Source organism: Microcaecilia unicolor, chromosome 7 (genome assembly GCF_901765095.1).
Source record: "Microcaecilia unicolor chromosome 7, aMicUni1.1, whole genome shotgun sequence".
Classification (NCBI taxonomy): domain Eukaryota; kingdom Metazoa; phylum Chordata; class Amphibia; order Gymnophiona; family Siphonopidae; genus Microcaecilia; species Microcaecilia unicolor.
In genome coordinates, this window is record NC_044037.1 from 207,666,144 (window position 1) to 207,689,575 (window position 23,432).

The 23,432-nt window shown below is 40.6% G+C and overlaps 1 protein-coding gene across 1 annotated transcript in view; it reads left to right on the top strand.

Moving 5' to 3' along the window:
• COL5A2 (collagen type V alpha 2 chain) overlaps positions 1-23,432 on the top strand; it is a 335,742-nt gene that overhangs the window by 221,940 nt on the left and 90,370 nt on the right. Inside the window, 5 exon segments of the mRNA XM_030208786.1 lie at positions 6,969-7,067; positions 7,169-7,222; positions 10,686-10,739; positions 13,090-13,143; positions 17,635-17,688. Of these exon segments, the coding sequence (XP_030064646.1) occupies positions 6,969-7,067; positions 7,169-7,222; positions 10,686-10,739; positions 13,090-13,143; positions 17,635-17,688 (315 nt within the window).

Consider the following 23,432-nt stretch of genomic DNA (forward strand, 5'->3'; position numbering starts at 1 on the left):
TTCAACCCCTTTCCCAGCTCTACTCCAGGCCCTACCTTCAGCTCCACCCCAAGAAAATACCACAGCTTTTAATATCATTAGTTCTTGCAATCATGCTTTTTTATTGGACTAACAATACACTTTTTGACTGGCTTTCTGAGGCCAAAACCTCCTTCCTTAGGTCAGGACAGTATGCAATAACAGCAGGATACTGTCTCGACCTGAGGAAGGAGTTTGGAGGTTTTAGCCTTGGAAAGCTAGTCAAAATGCATTTTTTTAATAAAAAGATATTACCTTATCTATTTTTTAATTTTAGCTTTATTTATTAGCCTTTAATGTGGACTATCATGGCTTCCACATTACTTCATACTAAATCATAAATAAAATTCTTTCAACCTTTGTTTTCTGACCACTTATTTTTTCTAATTATGTAGATCCCAGTGATAATTACTGTTTTCCTATCTTCTTTAAACTCCTCTTTCCAAGGGTCTCCTGTCCATTTGTCATTTTTCACTCTCCTTGTCTTCTTCACCAACTTCACTACATCCAGCTCAAACACTGATCTTTTCCTTTCACCTTCTTCCATTTTTATCTTTTATCTTTCTCTGTTTCTATCATTTTATTTCAATCATTTTTTATCCTGTTTTCACTCTCTCTTTACTACTTCTGCCTACAGCTTTTCATCTCTTTCCCTCACTTCAGCTCTCCCATTCTTCTTCTTCCCTAGTATTGCCCCATCTCTTTTTCCATCCTCTCTCAGCACTATCCAGCATTGTCCTGTCTTGCGCTCTGTTCCCCCTCCCCTCCTATGCAGCATTGCCCTGTCTCTGTCCCCCCCCCCATCTACCATTGCACTTATTTCTCTCTTAACCCTCCCATCCAGTATTGAGCTCTCACTCTCACTTTCTTCCATGCCATTCAGCATTGCCTCTGTCTTTCATTCTCCCCCCTCATATGAAGTATTGCCCCATTTTTCTTTCCACTCCATCCATTATTGCCTTTTTCTTTTCCTTACCCCACCTCCATTCAGCATCTTCCATTCCCTCATCTTGCTGCCAGGTCCACTGGGCCTACAGTAGTAACCATATAGCAAAGACACGTGGGACCACAGATCTATGCATGCTGCTGCTTCCTCTACTGGTCCTGTCCCCTCTCAAATCAACTTCCTCTTTTGGAGAGTGCAGGATTGGCTCAGGAAGCAGCAGAGCAATCCCTGAATTATTTACCTCTAAATACTAGGAAAGCAGTGAGTCTGGCATCTATGATTTTGGGGGTGCCATGGCACCTGTGGCTTCCTCTGTTCTGACTTTTATGGTGACTAGTGAAAAGTGTGCACCATGACACGATGGCACATACATTACTGGTGAACATGTAGAAGGTGTGTGGAGTTGGGGTGGTGCATGAGTAAAGCACACAGATATGTATGTTAATTATAAAATATATAATTTACAATATAGTTGACAAATATTGGTGTAGATATTTACACCAACTCTAGGGCTGTCACACTAGCATTTTATAAAAACAAGTATGTGCCTTTTTATAAAATAGACTGAACATAGGTGCCTTGAATGGTACTTTAGCTATGTACCCCTTACAAAATTAGCCTCTGTAAGTCCTCTCTCACTCAAGTACATTCTTTAGTCATACTAAGCTGTTGTTTATCTCTGTTTGCAGCTACCTATCATTTCCTATGGTGAACACTTCAGATAAACGTTTATATGCCATGTGCTGATGTGTTAAGCCAACATTTGTTTTTATTATATATAAAGAGGTAAAAATTCATGGGTCTATCAATCATATAAAGATATACAGATAATTTATCTATATATCTTTATGAGGATTTTGACTGAGGGTATGCATTTAAGTCTGAATGCAGAAAATGTTAGATTAATTTTATATGGATTAGTTACTGTGTAATGTTATCCCTGCTATTTCTGCATTCAATCTCAAATGCATAAGTTATTTGGATTGTAGCTGAATATCACCACTATCCATGTAACTTCTAGCCCTGCTTCTGGCTTGCCAAATCTTGCTCCAGTTTAAACACAGAACTTCCTCGTATATCACCAACATTTGCACATTGTCCACTAGGGGTCAGAGAAGTCCATCTGATTCCAAGCCACTGATCTGGCAGGAGGAACTAGGGATTGATCCAGGGTCATATCTTAAAGGTGTCAGGCATTGTTTTCCCCCTACTCTCAATTACCCCCCATATCACTTTCTCATCCTCTCGATGCCTTCCTACCCCTCCTTTAGACCCCCCAGGCCTAAATTGTGAACTTTCATGGGGCCTAGTGGTATCAAGGCAGGAGGGAAAACCCAGTTGCTCCTGCCCCTGCCATTTCTGGGTTCAAATGGCACCAGCAACCCCTACCCAGACAATTTACACATACAGTGGAAAAAAGGGAGCTATAGATTTTGTCATCTAACTTTGTGTTTAACAGTGTAATTTGTATGAAAATAAACGACAAGCAATACTGTATAATTGACTGCCAGAGATCACTGATTACTTACTTTTCCTACCATGCAGAAGCGATATCAGTGTGATGCCATTGTTTACTCTACAGAGTGAATGGAAAAAAAGGGAACCCGTGTGTTTTACCTGATAACATGAGTTACTGTGCACCTATTTAAGTAAATTTTCCATGTTTACACGCAGAAGTGTATTGAAAACAAGGCAATAGCAATACACATTACAACACCCAAATTTTGTAGTCACATACCTTGAAAATTACAAGACTCAAATATTTGAACAAAACAGAACAGGTGTCCAGCATACATTTAGCAAAAACTTGTGACCTTTTTGATTAGTAACAAACACTGAGCTACTCCTTTAAAGTAAATGATAATGTTTATTTCTGTCACAGAATTTGTTTAAGATGTCCTCCCCATGCAGACACATACAGTAAGCACGAAAATATGCATGGCACTGTCTTATTGCAACGTTGATCACAAGCTGATCACGTTCTTCCCATGCAGTCATTACCCTTCCAATGTTCTGTTGTACCAGTTTCATCATTATTTTCCAGAAACTTATTTAAGCCCCCTCCCCGAGGTCCTCTGTCAGAAATTGAGCAATAAACTGTTTCTCACTGTATTGTTTAATTTGTCATAAAAGCACGATAAGAGCTCTGTCTTCACATTTTCAGAGTTAGTGTAAACAATGGCATCACACTGATGTCGCTTTTCCATAGTAGAAAAAGTAAGCAAGCAGTGAGTTCTGGTGGTCAACTATATGAAATGTTGATTGACATTTACCCTGGGTTCTATAGAGTGTGCCTAGAGTTATACATGGTTCTGCGCATAAATCTAGGCATATTCTATAACTACGCATGTAGATTAATTGTTTTTATTTATTTATTTATAAATTGCTTTTACAATATATTTTCAAGCATGACATCTTGAAAGAAAGTGAAACATATTCCTCAATACATAGAAATAAAGAAAAATCAAAATATACCAAGGGTATTACAAATTTCACTCAAGTCCTACAATTAAGGATTCCAAGGTTTAAAACAGAGGAATCAGTATCAGGAAATCAATAAGGAAATAGCTAAACGCACAGGATCATGGCGATAATCTCATTTCGGTCCAGTTGGTGACTTAGAAGCGATTAGATTGGAGAGCTGAAGCAGATCCGTGAAAGTATATTTTACATTTTCAAGCTTAATAATACATTTGCAGGGGTATCTCAAGAAAAAGGTACCCCCTGCTTGAATAACTGGTGTTTTCATTATGAGAAATTGTTTCCTTCTTTTCTGGGTCTCCCTAGAAAAATCCGGAAACAAGGAAATCCGAAAACCAAGAAATGGCTTCTCCCGATGTCTGAAAAACATCTGGAAGAGCCATTGCTTGTCAGGTAGTAAGGCCACTGTAGCGACCAAGGTTGCTGGTGTGGCCTGTTGAGTATCCGAAGTTTCCAAGAGAGCAGAAATGTCCGATATTTGTTGTACATTTTGATCTAAAGGTTTTTGAGGAAGATAGAAAACCTTTGAAAACGGTGTTAAGTTAGTTTCTGGTATAGATAAATTCTCATTAAATATCTCTTCAACATATCGCCAAGTTTTACCATCGGAACACATGGAAAATTGATGAAACGCAAATTTAAATTCCTGGCGTGGTTCTCTAGATTTTCTGATTTAATTCTTAGACTGGATATGTCTTTTAGGAGCAAAAATTGAGTGTCCTCCAATTTTTTTATTGATTGTTCAATTTGTTCCAGTCTTGGGGTAATTTTCTCAACCTCAGTTTTCTGTTTTTCAATCTTTTCCTCCAGCAAATTAATTTTTAAAGATTGTTTATTTGTATTTGCTAGAAACATTTGTCCCAAATGGGACATAAGATCCCACAATGAATCCATAGTTACCTTCTGAGGCTTAGTAATGAGCTCTTGAGGAAATGAAAATTCTTGTTCAGATCTCCCTTCACCAACTGCTTGTAGATCCCCTGCTACTTCTGAGTCGCGAGCTTCTTCCGGAGGTAAAAACCTCCCTTCTTCCCCTACTCGAAGCTGTTGCTGGGTCTCCGTCGCCGAAGCTCCCTCACCACTCTGGGCGGGTGTCAGTGAACCAGGAAGCAGGGAACTCGCTCCTATTGGCTGTGGGGGTGGAACTCTCTGCTCGGGGCTGAGAGTTGTTTCGAGCTCGAGGAACGCCGAAAGTTCCTCCATAACGCCAGGGTCTCGCCTCGAATCAGCCCCGAGTTCAACGCCAGTCCTCCGCTGCATAAACCGATCCAACGGTCCAGGTACTTGGGAAGGGGTCTGGGAGACTCGGGCAGCGGCCCTTCCACGACGCTTAGGCATCTTTCAAAGTGCTACTGCAGCAGCAAGGCGCGTTAGCGTGCGGCCATCTTGGAATTAGATTAATTGTTTTAACAAGCTAAGTATTAATAGCTCTTAATAAGCAATAACGAACACTAATTGGTAAAAATTAGAATTTATTCGTGTACATTGTTAAGTGTATTCTGTAATGTACTACGCCTAAATTCTAATACACGCAGGCAAAAAGGGACGTGGTTAGGGGCATGGAAATGAGCATTTCGTGGGCATCCAAAATATATGTGCATTGTTATAAAATATGGGCCAGTGCAAACAAATCTACGCACAGGAATTTACACCAGCTTTTCATTAGTGTAAATGAACACACATAGCTTTCGTTGCATGAACTATGCCTAAGCATATTCCAAATACCATGCATAGATTTACACGCAGTATTTAGAATAAGCTTAGGTGTAATTGCCTAATGTACATTAATTTTAGGTACCATATATAGAATTGGTCCCTTAGGGGCCCTTTTACTAATCTGTATAAGCACCAACACGTTTTACCGCAGGTTAAAAAACAGTACCATGGGTTATGCTCAGGCATCCTGCAGTAGTTTTGTGTTCGGCGCGTGCTACCTACATGCTAAAAAATAGAAAATATTTTTTTGCACTGGGGGCAGGTCTGGGGGCAGAGAGTAGGCATGCCCAGCACTAATTGGTTAGCATAGCTACATCACTGCACGCTGATTAGCATGTGGTTAGCAAGGGGATCCTTACCACCTAGAAAATAGATGTTGGTAAGGGCTCTTGCATTAATGAGAAATTAATGCATGGACATTAATAAGGAAAATGGAAATCAGTGCGTGGTCATCTTCCAGTCGCACTAAAAGTGGCCTCAGCACGTGGGAAAGCCACATGCTAGTGATAGCACTTAGTGAAGGGGCCCCACATTTTCTTACAAAGTACCCAATTTTTCTTAAATTACACTGTTAAACAACAAAGTTAGATGAGAAAATGTGGGAATTTCCTTTTTTTTCCCAGTCGCTGTGTGTGTGTATATTTGTGGTTGATTTTTATTTAGTTATGTTCATCATATAAAGATGGAGGGAGGGAGTTTTAAAAGGAATATAAGAAAATCTTTTTTTTTTCACTGGGATTCTGGTGGACATTTGGAACACACTTCTAATGGAGGTGGAATGAGTCAAAATTGATGGAATCCAACCATGCGGACAGACACAAGTTCAGGATAATTCTATAAAGGAGCATCTATTTTTAGGCACTGAGAATACACCAATTTGGAGCCTGTGCTATAAGGAGAGGAAGAGGCCTGCCTTGCTTTATATGTGCCTATGTTTAAGGCTTGATCAGTTATACCAAGCATAGAGCTAGTGTAAATTCTCGCACATAGTGGTCCTTTTACAAAGGCGCTAGCGGTTTTAGCGCACGCTAAAATTAAGCATGCTCTAAACGCTAGAGACACTCATGGGAATATGTGGGTGTCTCTGGTGTTTAACTTGCATTAAAACTTAGTGCACGCTAAAAACGCTAGCGCACCATTGTAAAATACCCTCCTAGATTGTTAAAGAAGCTGCATATTATAATATATTATAATGTATGCTTATAAATGTGCGCCTTGCCCACACTCCCCCAGGTTCTATATATGGCATCAAAAGATCGACACTGAAATTTAGACACTATGTCAAGATGTACGTGCAACTAAATTGGTAAATAAAGTATCAAGTATGAATTAATGATACAGTTAATTGGCACTAATTGGAATTTGCACACACATCTTCTTGCACCTCGTACCTAAATCCTCTAACGTGCAACTAAAAGGGGGTGTGGCCAGGGGAGTGGGCATGAGTGTTGCAAAAAAATTATGCACATTATTATAGAATAGCGCATTTACGTGCTGAAATGCCATGAGCCAGGTAACAGCATTCGCACCAGGTTTCAGCTGCTGTAAATTCCAGCACTGAACTTTAGCCATGGGAATTGACTCTAAGCACTATAAAGTGCACTCATCTCACAGCACCCTTTATAAAACAGTGGTTAGGACCAATTTTTTTCCAGCACTGATTTTTGAACCCCGTTTATAGAATTCCCCCCAATCTACCCAAACGCTGTTTTGAAATACCAAAGAAAACAATTCAGTATTCCTACACAGACAAAGCTGCTGATTATGAGGAATATGCTTGCTTTGAAATAATTTCAGTATTTTATAGGGAGCTACAGGAGAAGATGGTCGACCTGGCCCACCAGGCCCAATAGGAATTCGAGGTCAACCAGGTGGTATGGGCCCCGCAGGTCCAAAAGGAAATAATGTAAGTATGGAATTTAATCAACTGATACTTAACTAATCAGTATTTTGAAAACAAAACATCTTTTAAAATTAAAGTTTAAAAATGGTCCTTTCTACTACTAGGGGGATCCAGGAAAACCAGGAGAACAAGGTAATGCTGGTGTCCCTGGACAAAGAGTAAGTATTCTTAATATTTTCATTTGTTTACTTAGCACAAGAAAACCACATAAGTGGAAGGAACACCAAAGTCCCACGTAGAAAACACAGTCAAATACGAAGATAAGTGCCTTAAGCTTAAATATCGAATATAAAGAAACAGCATTAACAGTACATGCATAACATATAAAAAAAAGTATATTCCAATCAGGAGGGTTTTTAGCCAATGAAGATTCCACCCCGTAGATCAGAATGCAATAATTTTCTGTACCGGGGATACAGAGGCTTTTCCTCCATTACACAGAGATAATTATTACCATGTTTTTTTGCAACCAATATTTGAACATTAAGAAACAAAGAGTGGGAATAGGATCAGGCTCTTCCAAACCGACTAAGGACTCTCAATGTATGGTTAAGAACTGTATTTCACTCGACAGTGTCAGTGGCATCTAAAAAGTGACACTACTTCTTCAAATTCATCAACGGTCTTTTTAAAGACCGGTTATGATCATATTTTAAAGATACATCTCCAAATATATTTGTGACAGTTTTGTCAAGACTCCTGAAGCAGGCACGCATATGCCGAAACATGGTATCGTGTCAAATACATTGTGAGTCCTTGGTCTGTTTGGAACAGCCTGAACCCGTTCCCATTCCTTGTTTGACAGTAAATCTAATCATATTAGTGTACACTAAAACCATTAACATACATTATTAGTAAACAGATCCTATTACATAAAATGGGGTCTGTGCAAATAACACAAGTTAATTGCGCTAATAGTAATTTTAGAAATGCCACTACAAACATGCGCCTACAGCATGCACAGTTTTTAAAAGGACATGTACTAAGTGTGGTTTGGGAGGACCTCAAAACTATGCATGTATTCCCTATTTTGTAACAAGCAGCAATAGCATGATTCTTCTGTGGGATTCAGCAACCTGCGGGATCCCAGTACCACAGGTTGCTGAATCTTGTCTAAAAATGCACAATAAAATAACCGGTTGTTTTACTGTCCGGGAGCATCGGCCGCAAAGTCGTGGCCTGATGCTACTGGGCCGACAGGACTGGGTCTCCCCCCCCCCCTAACCAAGCTCACCCTTCCCGAGTAAGACCCTTCTGGACTCAGACCCCCCTTGAGCAAGACCCCACTGACCCCATCCCCCACAAGGGATACCTGTTACAACATTGGTGATCCAGTGGGGGGTCTGGGGAGTCTTCAAGGGGGCTTGTCTTGGGGTCCAGGGGGATACAAGGATTCTTCAGACAGGAGTGATACCCAATTGCTCCTGCCCTATCCAGCGCTGTTCTCCAAATGGTGCCCGTAGTGGTAGTCTCACACGACTACCGCTAGGGGTCGGATTTCCATATAAGGAGATACCCCGATGCTCCCAGGTGGTAAAATAATCCCAGCAAAAAGTTGGGGTTATTTTACTTTACTTTTTTGATCCTAATGCAACTTGCATTGCATCACTGCAAGCTGGTTGGGGAATTGCATAATGAATGCAAAACATACATTTACATATTTTGCATCTTATTACTACCTAACCCGCATTACTTATATATTGTTGTGGTATTTTAGGTCAGGCAGTGTAAGGGCCTTTTAACTTGTGTTAACGCTGCTTGATGATTTTCCTCCTAAGTATAAGTAACACATGGAGGGATATTTTCGACAGTACGTCCAAGTAAGAATAGAGACGTCCAGCTCATAGCATTCAAAATGGATGTGCATCTCATATGCATATTCCAACAGGAAATATATCAGGATGTCCTGTTCAAAAATACATGAGATGGACGTCCATGTGTTGAGGATGTCCAACATGAACAGCCGTTTTACAAGCTGGAACATCCAACATGTGAATGGCAAAAAAGTAGGGACAAGGACATCTGTCTGACAGAAGAAAAGTCACACAGACACCCCTGCAGAACAGAGGGGCAGGCTAGTGGTTAGTGAAGTGGACTGTAAACCAAGGAACCCAGGTTCAAATTCCACTTTAATTCTTTTATTTTGTAATTGTGAGGCCTCCAGGAACAGAAAAATACATACTGTGCCAGAAGGCTATTGAAATGGTGTACATTCAGGTACAGTATGTATTTTTCTGATTCTGGAGGGTTCGCAATAAAAAATGTTTAAAAAAGAGTTAAAGGGGCCCTTTTACTAAGCCGTGTAAGCGTCTACGTGGCCCAACACACACCAAAATGGAGTTACTGCATGGTTACCATGTGGCTCTTGTGGTAATTTCATGTTTAGCGTGCATCTGATATGCAAGGTCAAAAAATAATTTTTATTTTCTGCCACGCATATCGGACGTATGCCAAATGGCATTTGGTGCGCATAAGTCATTACCTCCCGGTTACCATATGAGACTTGTATCATTAGGTCAATGGCTGGAGGGAAGGTCTCAGATCCAAAATGGACGCGCAGCAATTTTGATTTTGCCGCACTTCCATTTTCGGCAAAAAGTTTTTAAAAAGGCCTTTTTTACAGGTGCGCTGAAAAATAATTCTGCATGTGCCCAAAACCCACACCTACAGTACCACAAGCCATTTTTCAGTGCACCTTAGTAAAAGGACCCCAAAGTGAGAGCGAGATTTGAACCTGGGTCCCTTGGTTTAAAGTCCACTATACTAACCACTAGGTGGCTACTCAGGCTTGTTTCCGTCCTTGCTAAGAATGCCCATAATACCTGAAGCTGTCATAGAGCCTGGTATCCCCTTTCAGTTTCATTTTCAGTGGAGAGGGAGTGGGACAGCAACCACTGGACAGCAACCATGTCATGCCTTAATCCCTCCAATGGTTAACTGCTCAATGAGAGCACCTTTTTATACCCTAGACATGATTGAACCAGGTCTAACTTGGGACATTCTTCTTTTTAGACGTGGACATTTCTTCCCATTTGGTAATCGCTATTGAATATCCTTATTTTGCACCCTTCCTAGTTCCATGCAAAACATACCCACAACATGCCCCCTTACTATTTGACATACTGCACTGTTAGATGTCTCTTTTCTGCCTTTGCAAAATCATGATTTGGATGTTCCAAGCAAATGGACATCTATTTCAGCATTTTGAGACACCCATATGCTTTGAAAATAAGCTCCTTAGTCTGAATCCTGCTCAGAAGGAAGGGATCCCCAGAAGCTTAGCTGGTGGTGGGAGGCAGGGCTGGTGGTTGGGAGGTGGGGATAGTGCTGGGCACACTTATACGTCTGTGCCAGAGCCGGTGGTGGGAGGCGGGGCTGGTGGTTGGGAGGCGGGGATAGTGCTGGGCAGACTTATACGGTCTGTGCCCTGAAAAAGACAGGTACAAATCAAGGTAAGGTATACACAAAAAATGGCACATGTGAGTTTATCTTGTTGGGCAGACTGGGTGGACCATGCAGGTCTTTTTCTGCCTTCATCTACTATGTTACTATGAATTACTTTGCAAATGCATTTTTAAGTGAAACTGTCTGAATTTTTATTTCTATGTTTTATACACCTAGGGAACTCCAGGAAAAGACGGAGAAGTTGGTCCATCTGGTCCTGCAGGTCCAGCTGTAAGTTATTTATATTGTAAGTGGTCACATCAGGCCACATAAATAGCTGGAATTTCTTTGACTGCTTTACATTTAACCAGCCAGCACTGACTATTGGCTTGTGACCACTTACAATAGCCGATGATGCATTGAACATTAGGGGATAGTCAGCTATCCTCTGCTGAATTTTGCCAATAGCCAGAAACAGCCCAGCATTGATTATCTGGGCTGAGCGTAGACTACGGGAGTTAGCTGGGCTTCCTCCCATGGTCTGAATATCAACCCCAGTATATATTATGACATGGTATGCTACTTACAATGCCGACACAATGCACAATAAAACATTTAAATAGACAGTGTAGGCTGTAAGCGAAAGTGGAGTTTATAGAGAGATAAGATAGAGAAAGAGGAATTAGAGAATAAAGGGACTAATTTAAAGAAAGTTACGTGTGGAGTCAGAAAGGTGCATAAAAGTGATCTCAATTTGGGTAGGAGTGGATAAGCAAGTATTTGTAGCTGGTGTTCATCAGTGTTTGTGTGTGACTAACAGTTTAGTTGCTTCTTCCTTTAAAGGCTTGGGAGAAGAGCCAAGCTTTTACCTGCTTCCTGAAGTAAAGATAGTCTTGTGCTTAGCGAAGCCTTTCTGACCAAAACAGCTTGCCATCAAAATGGAACTTGGATATTAGATGTAATTACTTACCTTTCCAAATCCAAGCTTAAGGGAAGTTATATCAAGGTGCAATAGACATGTTCTTGACCAAGATGGCTTACAGTGTAGGGCCGTATTTACTAAAGTGGCTGTTCTATAAATTGGGGCCTCAGTCTAGGCACTCCAGTGCCATGGACTCATTGCCTATTCTATATATCTGAAAGAGGATGAGGGCAGAACAGTGTCTATGGTTGTTAGGGTTTGAGTGGAGGAGTAGCCTAATGGTGAGTACAGCAGGCTTTGATCCTGGCAATGTGGGTTTGACTCCCACTGCAACTCCTTATGACCTTGGGCAAGTCATTTAACTCTCCATTACCCCAGGTACAAAGAGAAAAACTTTGGGGTCCTTTTACAAAGACGAGCTGAAAAATGGCTTGTGGTAGTGTAGGTGCAGGTTTTGGGCACGTTCCGATCCATTTTTTAGCGCGCCTGTAAGAAAGGCCTCTCTTTTTTTTGCCGAAAATGGATGTGCGGCAAAATCAAAATTGCCGCGCGTTCATTTGGGGTCTGAGACCTTACCACCAGCCATTGACCTAGCGGTAAAGAATCCGGGCGGTAATGACCTACGTGTATCAAATGCCACTTGGAGCGCGTCCATTATGCGTGCCAGAAAATAAAAAATATTTTTTAGATGCACGTAGCAGATGCACACCAAAATTGAAATTACCGTAAGGGCCACGCAGTAACTGGGCGGTAACTCCAATTTGGCATGTGTTCGGCATGCTTAGGTGCCTACACGGTTTAGTAAAAGGGCCCCTTAGATTGTAAGCCCTCTATGGATAAAAAAATTCCCGCATATAATATCACTGTTAAACAGCTAAATGCTGTCTCTGCCCCTGGACTGCCCCAGCATTAACTGGATAGTGCCATGGCAGTCACAGGCAATATTCAGTTGCACTACCTGCCTTTAGTGCCACTGAATATCGTCCGATGGCCAGTTCACTGGGGTCTTGCCCGATTAAACTCTTTTGAATATCAGGCCCTATGTCTTTCCTAACTGTAATGATACATGCTGAAGCTGTTGCACTTAGGGGTCTTCTGCAGCTTGGCCATAGAAATAACATAAGCTAGTTTTTAGTAAAAGACCCCCTTGATAGTTAATTTTTTTTTTTTTTACAAAGAAATCTGTAATCGTCCTTTGACCAGCTGGGCAGAAGGAAATAAACCGTTATTCCAATTTTGCTTTCATTGGTTCAACCTCAGTAAAATCATCTATTTTGTTGTGTTCGATTACTGACTTCAGTTCTTAATAAATATGTATGATACAGAAGATCAACATTCATTTCTGTTTTTCTATTTTCTTTATTTCCATGCATTGACTTTCACTGGGTCAGTTTAGCGAAGCAGTTAAGGTGCATCCTGTGTTTAGGCCAATGTCTCTTTCACCATCTGCAGTTGATTATACTCTGGACCCTCGTATGCATTTTGCTAGAATCCACAGTAGAATAAAAAGATATGATTTTGAATGAACTCATTATTGTGTCAAAAGGGACCTTAGAGGCTTTATTCAAGTCAGTCAGTCATCTAATTGGATTTGAATCAAGTAATTAAAATATGTAAAAACAAATTTGACTTTTTCTTTATGATATGTTTAATTCAAACAGATGTGGAAGGTCCTTAGTTATGCTCTCATTTATTTTTGGTTTATGTGATTTCCACTAGGGTCTAGCAGGTGAACGAGGAGAGCAGGGCCCCCCAGGTCCAACAGGATTTCAGGTATGGATAACTTTACATGCTCTGGAGGTCATTTTGGAAGGCATGCATGGCTTTTATGTGAGTAAAGAGGCATTTACATGGGTAAAATGATCAACATGTATAAATAGCTGTTTTAGAAAACCACTATGTATGTGTGTAAATCCATAACTGGGGGGGTCCTTTTACTAAGGTACACTGAAAAATGGCCTGCGCTAGTCTCACGCGTTAACTGGGCAGTGATGGTCTATGTGCATAGAATGCCTTTTACCGCCCGGTAGCGCCGCATGCCAGAAAATAAAAATTATTTTTATGCCACTCTACTACAGATTGAGCCCTCAGGTACTTGGAAGCTACCAGGACTAAAAGAACGGAGGCCCTCAAAAAAAATGGAGTAGATACTGGATATTATGCTAAGGAAGAAGCAGCATAGATACCTTAAGGAGAACTAATTTAAGAGGACAGAGACTGAGTCCAAGAACAAGTAAAGGTCAGGGTAGATTATTAGTGATAGACAAGCACCAAAAATCAACAAAAAGCAAGGCAGCACTCTTTCTACCAAGCTCCGGATCAAGGGAGGCAGTAGCCATTTACCCCAGATCACAGGGTACCTGTCTGACAATGCATGAGGTTATAATTCTTTGTGGCCCCTTTAATCGAATCTGTCTTTAAAAGAGAACAATAAAAATAGCCACTTCCCACAGTTTGAAATAAGCTGTCCTTTACCAATGTGGCAATTTCCCCCCCCCCCCCCCCCCCATTCATGGAGCAATAAGCATTGTTTGTCATATGATGCCAGGGCGGGGCAGTGATGCAGGGGTCATTGTCAGCATCATGACTGGAGAAGGTGCAGAGAAGGGCGACAAAAATGATAAAAGGGATGGGACGACTGCTCTATGAGGAGAGATTGAGACGGCTAGGACTCTTTAGCCTGGAGAGAAGGCAGCTGAGGGGTGATATGATAGAGATTTACAAAATAATGAGCGGGCTAGAGCGGACAGATATGAAGCGTTTGTTTACGCTTTCTAACAATAATAGAGCAAGGGGACACAAGATGAAATTAGAATGTGGTAGGTTTAAAAAAAATCGGAAAAAGTTTTTCTTTACTCAGCGCGTAGTTAGACTCTGGAACTCATTGCCGGAGAAGGTAGTGACAGGAGCTGGCCTTGCTGAGTTTAAAGGGGGTCTGGACAGATTCCTGAAGGAAAAGTCCATTGATCGTTATTAAATTTAGGGTTTTATGCCAGGTTCTTGGGGCCTGGATTGGCCACTGTTGGAGACAGAGTGCTGGGCTTGATGGACCTTTGGTCTTTTCCCAGCGTGGTGGTGCTTATGTGCTTATATGTTTATAATATTCTGGTGCACGTAGTCAACACACGTAAAAAATGAAATTACCACCCGGGTCAAGCGGTAGCCGGGTGGTAATTCCAAATTTAAAATTGATGTGCGTTGGGCGTGCATAGGTGCCTATGCAGTATAAAGGCTGAAGGATAGGAAACAGAGAGTGGGATTAAATGGGCAGTATTCACAATGGAGAAGGATAGTTAGTGGGGTTCCTCAGGGGTCTGTGCTAGGACCGCTGCTTTTTAATATATTTATAAATGATTTAGAGATGGGAGTAACTAGCGAGGTAATTAAATTTGTTGATGACACAAAGTTATTCAAAGTCGTTAACTCGCGACAGGATTGTGAAAAATTACAGAAGGACCTTACGAGACTGGGAGACTGGGCGGTTAAATGGCAGATGACGTTTAATGTGAGCAAGTGCAAGGTGATGCATGTGGGAAAAAAGAACCCAAATTATAGTTTCATTATGCAAGGTTCCACGTTAGGAGTTACGGACCAAGAAAGGGATCTGGGTGTCGTTGTCGATAATACACTGAAACCTTATGCTCAGTGTGCTGCTGCAGCTAGGAAAGCTAATAGAATGTTGGGTATTATTAGGAAAGGTATGGAAAACAGGTGTGAGGATGTTATGATGCCGTTGTATTGCTCCATGGTGTGACCGCACCTTGAGTATTGTGTTCAATTCTGGTCGCCGCATCTCAAGAAAGATACAGTAGAATTGGAAAAGGTGCAGCAAAGGGCGACTAAAATGATAACGGGGATGGGACGACTTCCCTATGAAGAAAGACTAAGGAGGCTAGGGCTTTTCAGTTTGGAGAAGAGACGGCTGAGGGAAGACATGATAGAGGCATATAAAATAATGAGTGGAGTGGAACAGGTGGATGTGAAGCGTCTGTTCACGCTTTCCAAAAATACTAGGAGTAGGGGGCATGTGATGAAACTACAGTGTAGTAAATTTAAAACAAATTGGAGAAAAAGTTTCTTCACCCAATGCATATTTAAACTCTGGAATTTGTTGCCGGAGAACGTGGTGAAGGCAGTTAGCTTGGCAGAGTTTAAAAAGGGTTTAGACGGTTTCCTAAAGGACAAGTCCATAAACCACTACTATATGGACTTGGGAAAAATCCACAATTCCAGGAATAACATGTATAGAATGTTTGTACGTTTGGGAAGCTCGCCAGGTGCCCTTGGCCTGGATTGGCCGCTGTCGTGGACAGGATGCTGGGCTCGATGGACCCTTGGTCTTTTCCCAGTGTGGCATTACTTATGTACTTATATAGTAAAAGGGCCCCTGGGTTGCCAAGCAGACATGTTTTTTGGTGCATCAGAAGTATGCATGTATTTATGATTTGACAGTGGCAGTACACACATACTTGAAACAAAAATTAGATGTCACCATTTACACCTGCTCTTAGGGCCCCTTTTAGTAAAGGGTGGTAAAATCTGGACATAGGGCATACTAACGTGGGATTTTCTTGTTCGCTAAGGCATGCTGATGTGGGACTTTCCTGTGCACTAAGTCCAGATTTTACGCTACCTTTCTAAGAGCATTGCCAAGTTTTTTTTTTTGCAGGTCATGCACAAATGTTGCCATTAGCATGTCTTATCTGCAGAAAGTTAATGTGGGAACATTTACTGTTTCCTGTTTAGGAGACACCAACTTCCTAATTCTTTAAAATATGCCTTGAGATGCATGCACAAATTTGGGTATGCACCCAAATTGCATGCACATTTTAATTGAATAATGAGCCAATTAGCACAAATAAGTGGCTTTTTAACAGGTTATTATTTGTATTAATTGAAAGCAATTAACATTTATGCATATAAATTTAGGTGCGTGATCTGTGGCTAAATTTTATGCATTTCCTGGAAAAGGGGGTGCAGAAATGGAAGGGTCATTGTTTCGGGGCGGAGCATGGGATTCCAGTTACATGTGCAATTATAGAACAAGGGGTCTCCACGCATACATTTAGGTACGGGTATTTGCACCACATTTTCATTGATGCAGATGGACATGCCTAAATGTGCATGTGACTCCTGTGCTTAAGTGCTGTTCTATAAACCATGCCTAACTTTAGGCATGGCTAATTGAATACTGCTTATGTGTTTTTCAGTATCGATTTTTTAAAGGCGCCATTTATTGAATCTAGCCCTAAGTGCTCCTGCATTAACCCTTTGTTAACTAGTTAGTGCATTCTAATATGCTAACTGTTTAAACTTCCATGCCCATTCTCCACCCATGGTGGAAAGACAACAAAGCAGATCAGTAGAAGAAAACCATAAATTTATTGAACAAAAAAATCAAATATTCAAATCAGCCCGACACAGGCCGTGTTTCGCCCAACAGGGCTGCTTCAGGGGCTACAAGATAAATGACATAACATATAAAACTTTAAATATGGCAAACTAAAAATTAAAAAATGTATATAAATACATACATAATTAAAATCCAAAAGCCAGAAAACATATAAATGAAAATATATCATGTATATATATATACTCAATACAAAATCAGTTAAAAACTTTTTATACAAAAACATATGTAGAAAAATAATTAAAATCCAAAAGGTTTTGTATTGAGTATATATATATACATTTTAACTAAAAGTTTATAAAAAGTTGTATAAAAAGTTTTTAACTGATTTTGGAGCAAATAAGCATCGTTCCTGCCCAAACAGACCCCTACTAGACCAGCAGGGATTCAGGTAGGATCAGGGAGCCTATAGGGAGTGTATAAGTATGGGGAGAGGGGACGCAAGGAAGGTTGAAGAGTTGTCTGTTCTTGGCAGGGGGGTAAGAGTCCTGAAATTTTTCATTTTATGTTGTTTCCTGTGATGACAAAAGGTGGGGACCCCAAACAAAACAAACATTCCCCAAAATGACACAGGACATGACACAAAGCAAAAATGTTCTGGCTGCTCTTCCCTGCATCCCAAATGTTAGTACATAGACCTCAAAATTTGTGGAAAAAAACCCCTAGTATGTTTGTGTCAGTGATGAATTGAGTACTTTTGATTTGTATTTTACAGCTCACATGCGTATCCACAGGAGACTGTCATTGATCCTGAATTTTGGTTCTATCTTTAGCACAAAGAAAGATATGCCACTCTTTGTGATCATATTATATCTTTCCCACCATCTTAAATTAAAATCATTTATTACTTTCAGGGGTTGCCTGGCACTCCAGGTCCTCCAGGGGAGACTGGAAAGCCAGGAGATGAGGTAAGAATTATGAGTATTCAAATATTTAATGAACTAATTGAATTTATATGTCTTTATATGATTTCTGCTTCACATTTATAGTAGAGGTTCTTAACCCAGTCCTAGGACATACGAAGGCAGACTGGTTTTTAAGATATCCACAATGAATATGCATAAGATAAATTTTTATTTATTTCCATTGTAGACAAATTGATCTCATGCATATTCATTGTGGGTTTCCTTAAAACCAGACTGACTTGGTGTGCCATTAGGACTGGGCTGAGAATCCTTGGTTTGCAGTCATTATGCTTATTATTTATATTTTTTATTTATGGTGTTTATTGGGTACTCTGCTAAGGATTAAGAACCTTGTGGACTATTGGAAGATATTTGTTTAGTGTTCCTCAGTACTGACACTTGACAATGCAATAAAAAGACATCTATTGGTCAATATTCAACACAATTTAACAGGTCAGAAACGGCAGTTGACTAGTTAAATCGCTTGCTTGTGACTATCAGCTAATTTTCAGCTGCACTTAACCAGTTACTGCCACTGATAATTAGCGGTTTGTGACTAAGTGAAAGCCAGCTATTTTGGGGGTTTTAGGGGGCAAAGTCAGCAGTTAGCTGGCCAGGTAACTGCATAAATGGAACCACATAAAATACAGTCTAATCTTTATTTGGTAACCTATAGCTGCTTAAGTTTGACTTAACCGGCTATGTTTTAGCCAGCACCACATAAACTAGATATTCAATGCCCAGACATGGCTCAGCATTGAATATCTGGGAATAATGCCGGCGGTGGTCAGCAAAATGCTCACTGCCACCAGCTGAAAATTGACCCCCTAATTACATTTTAATACATGGAAATACAAATACTGGGGCTGTATAACATGGTAACAGAAACAAAACTGTGCAAGATGAACTGTTCTGTTTCTGTTACCATGTTATGCACTGGATGGAAACCCAGTACAATCACTGCTACTAACTGTGCAAGATGAACTGTTAGTAGCAATGATTGTATTGGGTTTCCATCCAGTTCATGTTTCTATTGCTCATCAACAAATACATTTATTTATTTATTTATTGCATTTGTACCCCACATTTTCCCACCTCTTTGTAGGCTCAATATGGCTTACAATACATCATGAATGGTGGAAATATGATTAGAAAATATACATTTAGTGGTACAGATGGATCTTTGGTAACATGATAATAAAAAACATGATAGTAATGTAACAAGTAAGACATTTCTGAATACATGTGGAAGAGTTGTGTATGTTCATATTTGTTAATCTTTGTGGTATGCCTTATTAAAGAGATGGGTCTTCAGTAGTTTGCAGAAGTTAGTTAGTTTGTAGATTGTTTTTAAGTTGCGCGGCAATGCGTTCCATAATTGTGTGCTCAAGTAGGGAAAGTTTGACGCATGCATTAGTTTGTATTTTAGACCTTTGCAGTTGGGGAAGTGCAAGTTAAAGAATGTGTGGGATGATCTTTTAGCATTCCTGAGTGGTAAGTCTATCAGGTCTGACATGTAGGCTGGTGCATCTCCATGAATGATTTTGTGAACTAGAGAGCATATTTTGAACGTGATGCGTTCTTTAAGTGGGAGCCAGTGTAACTTTTCTCGGAGGGGTTTAGCACTTTCATATTTTGTTTTCCCGAATATGAGTCTAGCTGCAGTGTTCTGGGCTGTCTGAAGTTTCTTGATTATTTGCTCTTTACAGCCGGCATAGAGTGCGTTGCAGTAGTCTAGATGACTGAGCACCATTGATTGTACCAGATTACGGAAAACGGTTCTTGGAAAGAAAGGTCTTACTCTTTTTAATTTCCACATTGAGTGGAACATCTTCTTGGTTGTGTTTTTCGCGTGGTGTCGATCGATGGTCACTCCAAGAATTTTTAGGGTGTCTGAAATTGGAAGGTTCAGATTCGGTGTGTTGATGGTGGTGAATTTGTTCGTGTTGTGTTGTGAGGTGAGTATTAGGCATTGGGTTTTTTCTGCATTAAGTTTCAGTTGAAATGCATCCGCCCATGAGTGCATGATGTGGAGACTTTGGTTGATTTCATTGGAGATTTCCTTTAAATCTTGTTTAAATGGGATGTAGATCGTTACGTCATCTGCGTATATGTATGGGTTCAGGTTTTGGTTTGATAGTAGTTTGGCCAATGGTATCATCATTAAGTTGAATACAGTCGGCGAGAGGGGGGATCCCTGTGGTACTCCGCATTCAGGTATCCATGTGGCTGAAGTGGTCGAGTTAGATGTTACTTGGTATGATCGTGTGGTTAGGAATCCCTTGAACCAGTTGAGAACGTTACCTCCAATTCCAAAGTATTCAAGGATATGTAGTAGTATTCCATGATCGACCATGTCGAAAGCGCTTGACATGTCAAATTGTAGAAGTAGGATGTTCTTTCCAGTTGCAATCATTTGCTTGAATTTAGTCATGAGTGTAACTAGTACTGTTTCAGTGCTGTGGTTCGCCCGAAATCCTGACTGGGAGTCGTGGAGAATTGAAAATTTGTTTAGATAATCGGTAAGTTGCTTGGTCACCATCCCTTCCGTTAGTTTGATTATTAAGGGAATGGATGCTACTGGCCTGTAGTTGGTTATTTCACTGGCACTTTTCTTTGCGTCTTTGGGTATGGGAGTGAGTAAAATGTTTCCTTTCTCCTTCAGGAAGAGTCCGTTTTGTAACATATAGTTCAAATGTTTCATTATGTCTGTTATAAATTGTTGAGGGGCAGAAGTCATAAGGTTGTTTGGACATGTGTCTAGTTTGCAATGAGATTTGGCAAATCTTTTGAGCGTTTGGGAGATGATATCCTCCGATAATGTCTCAAAGTTGGTCCAGATTCTGTCTGCTGGGTGTACGCCAGGGTCTGGGTCTAGACAGTCAAGGAGTTCAGCATAGTCGATGGTACTGACAGGTATTTTAAGTCGTAATTGCACAATTTTCTCATTGAAGTATCTCACAAGATTGTCTGCTCCTGGTGTATCTTTGTTGTTGGTTGTGACTGGTGTAATATCTAGTAGTCTATTCACGAGTTGGAAGAGTTTATGTGTGTCCTTGTAATTTGGTCCAATTTCAGTTTTGTAATATAATCTTTTAGTTTGCCTTATGGTATATTTGTATTTTTTTTGGAGTTGTTTCCAGGCGTTAAGTGTGGGGTCATCTTTCTTCTTATTCCATGCTCGTTCTAACCTTCTAACTTGTGTTTTAAGTTTTTTCAGTTCTTCATTGAACCATGGTATTGAATTCTTTCTGTGTGAGGTTCTGGTTTGGGTTGGAGCAATGTTGTCTAATATGGATCTGCATCTATCGTCCCATTCTAATAGGAATTGGTTTGTATCTGCCTTCATTGTCCATCCGTTATAATAGATCTGTTGCCAGAATATTACCGGATCTATTTTTCCTCTCGTGGTGTAGGTTTTACGTTCTTGTTTGTTCGGTGAGTTTTTTGTTCTCCAATGGAGGGAGATGTTTGCTTTATAGCGATCAAACCACGGTAGAGGTGTCCATTTCGTGTCTGTCAATATAAGGTTTGATTCAGGATCGAGTTTGTATATGACGATGTCTAGTGTGTGTCCTTTGATGTGAGTTGGCTGCGTGTTTGTTCTGTGAAGATCCCATAATTGTAGGAACTCTTCGCATTCTTGAGTGCTTGTTGAGTTGAAATCTTCAAGATGCAGGTTTATATCTCCTATTATGATAAGATTTGAGGTCGAGACACAAGTGTTCGAGCTAAAGTCCATAAAGTGTATTTGGGAATCTTGCCAGTTGCCTGGCGGTCTGTAAAGCAGGACTGCATTAAGGTGTTCCTGCAAGTTCGGGTGATTAATTCTTACCGAAGCGATTTCAAGTTGTGGTAGAATGGCTTCGGCTGTGGCTGTGATGGTGAACTTGGATTTGTATATTATGGCTATTCCTCCTCCTCTTTTTCCGTTTCTTGTCCAGTGGATAATTTTGTATCCTGGTGGACATAAGTCTAAGATTATGGGGTCTTTTAGGTCATGAATCCAGGTTTCAGTGATGAATAGGAGGTCAAGATTGTCTGTAATGATCCAGTCTGTTATAGTCTCTGTTTTATTTACTACTGACCTGGTGTTTATATATCCCATTTGGATTGGTTGATAAGGTACAGTTTGGGACGTGGATGTGTTAATTTTTATTAGTTGCCTGTTTTCTTCGTATCTTGTTCTGTTTACATTCAATTTACAGCTCCTTATTATTTTTCTCTTTCCAAACAGCAGAGACATGCACAATTTTTTCAACAATATGATCATAAATCTTTTTATCTTATTATGAGATTTTTTTTCTTATAGTGGCCATTTGATTCAAGAATCCATATATTTGTGAGGAGCATGAACTTTTTAGTGTATTATAGCATGATTGGGCTCATCAAAATATGTAAATCTCTTTTGAAAATGTGACTTAATATCCACTAAATAGCTCTGTAATGCTTCAAAATCATGTAAAGGATGCATCTCAAGGTTGCCCTCAGCTCTTCCTCATGAGCTTTATCTGACAACTAGTGTAACCCAGCTCGTTTCCTCAACAATGGAACGGGCCCTAGAAAGGCTCTCTTGTAAGCGATTTTTTGTCTCTCCCCTGCCCTCCCCTCCCTGTCCAGCGATTCTTCCCTTCCCTCCCATCCCCTCCCATCCCCTCCCCTCCCCTCCCATCCCCTCCCCTCCATGTCCAGCGATTCTCCTCTTTCCTGCCCTCCCATCCGTGTCCCACAATTCTCTTCTCTCCTGTCCTCTCCTCCCATTCCATCCATGTCCAGCGATTCTGCTCTGCTCTGCCCTCGATGTGCTGCAATTCTCTCTTCCTTTGTACCTCATCGTTTTCTGGCTGGCTTCCCTTCCGTTGGTAACATCCTGACTTCAGCTCGCCTCCAGCGTTCCCTTCCCTCTCATTGTTCCGCCCTCTGGCGTCATTACATTTTGACGCGAGGGCGGGGCAGTGAGGGGGAATGGAACGCTGTAGGCTGGCTGACGTTATGAGATGTTACGAACCCAGGCAGCCAGACACCGATGGAACATTGGAGGTGCAAATTATTATATAGGATTTGGTCTTATTTTTGCCCTTTTCCTCTGTTGATAAGTCTTTTAACCTTGCTGAACCATTTACCTAATACGGACCTTTGAATTGGTTCTTCATACTGCTTCTCTAGCCATATTCAAATGCAGACTTATAGTCATCTTGTGGTTGCTTGTACATTTATAATACATTCTCCTAGAATCTCTTACTTGTCATGTGTGCTTGTCGATTAGATTGTAAATTCTGTGGAGAAGGCAGGGCTGGAATTAAGGGGATGCAACCAAAGCAGTTGCCCTGAGTTTCAATTCCAGAAGGGATCCCAAGTCTGCTTGAAGCTGAAGAAGGCACAGCCTCCCAGAGAGCTTGGACCCCCTCCCAAATTTCTCCCTGGGTCCCAAATTGTCTAACATTGACCCTTAGAACACAGACTGTCTTTTGTATGGGTTGGTACAGCGCTGTGTACGCATAACAGTGCTTTAGAAGTAGGAAGCATTTAGTAATATCTGACAAAAGTTTAACATTTAACAATAGAAATGTAAAAGAAAGATGGAGAGATAAAAATGCATAATCTTTTAGACTATGATAATGAAATGGTCAGGCTATGGCTATCCATTCCAAGATGGCAAAGTTAAAATAAATGAGGATGGTTGGTTGTGATGCTATCTCATTCTAGAAAGAGTGCCTACATTTTGTGATAACTATGAAAGTCTTCAT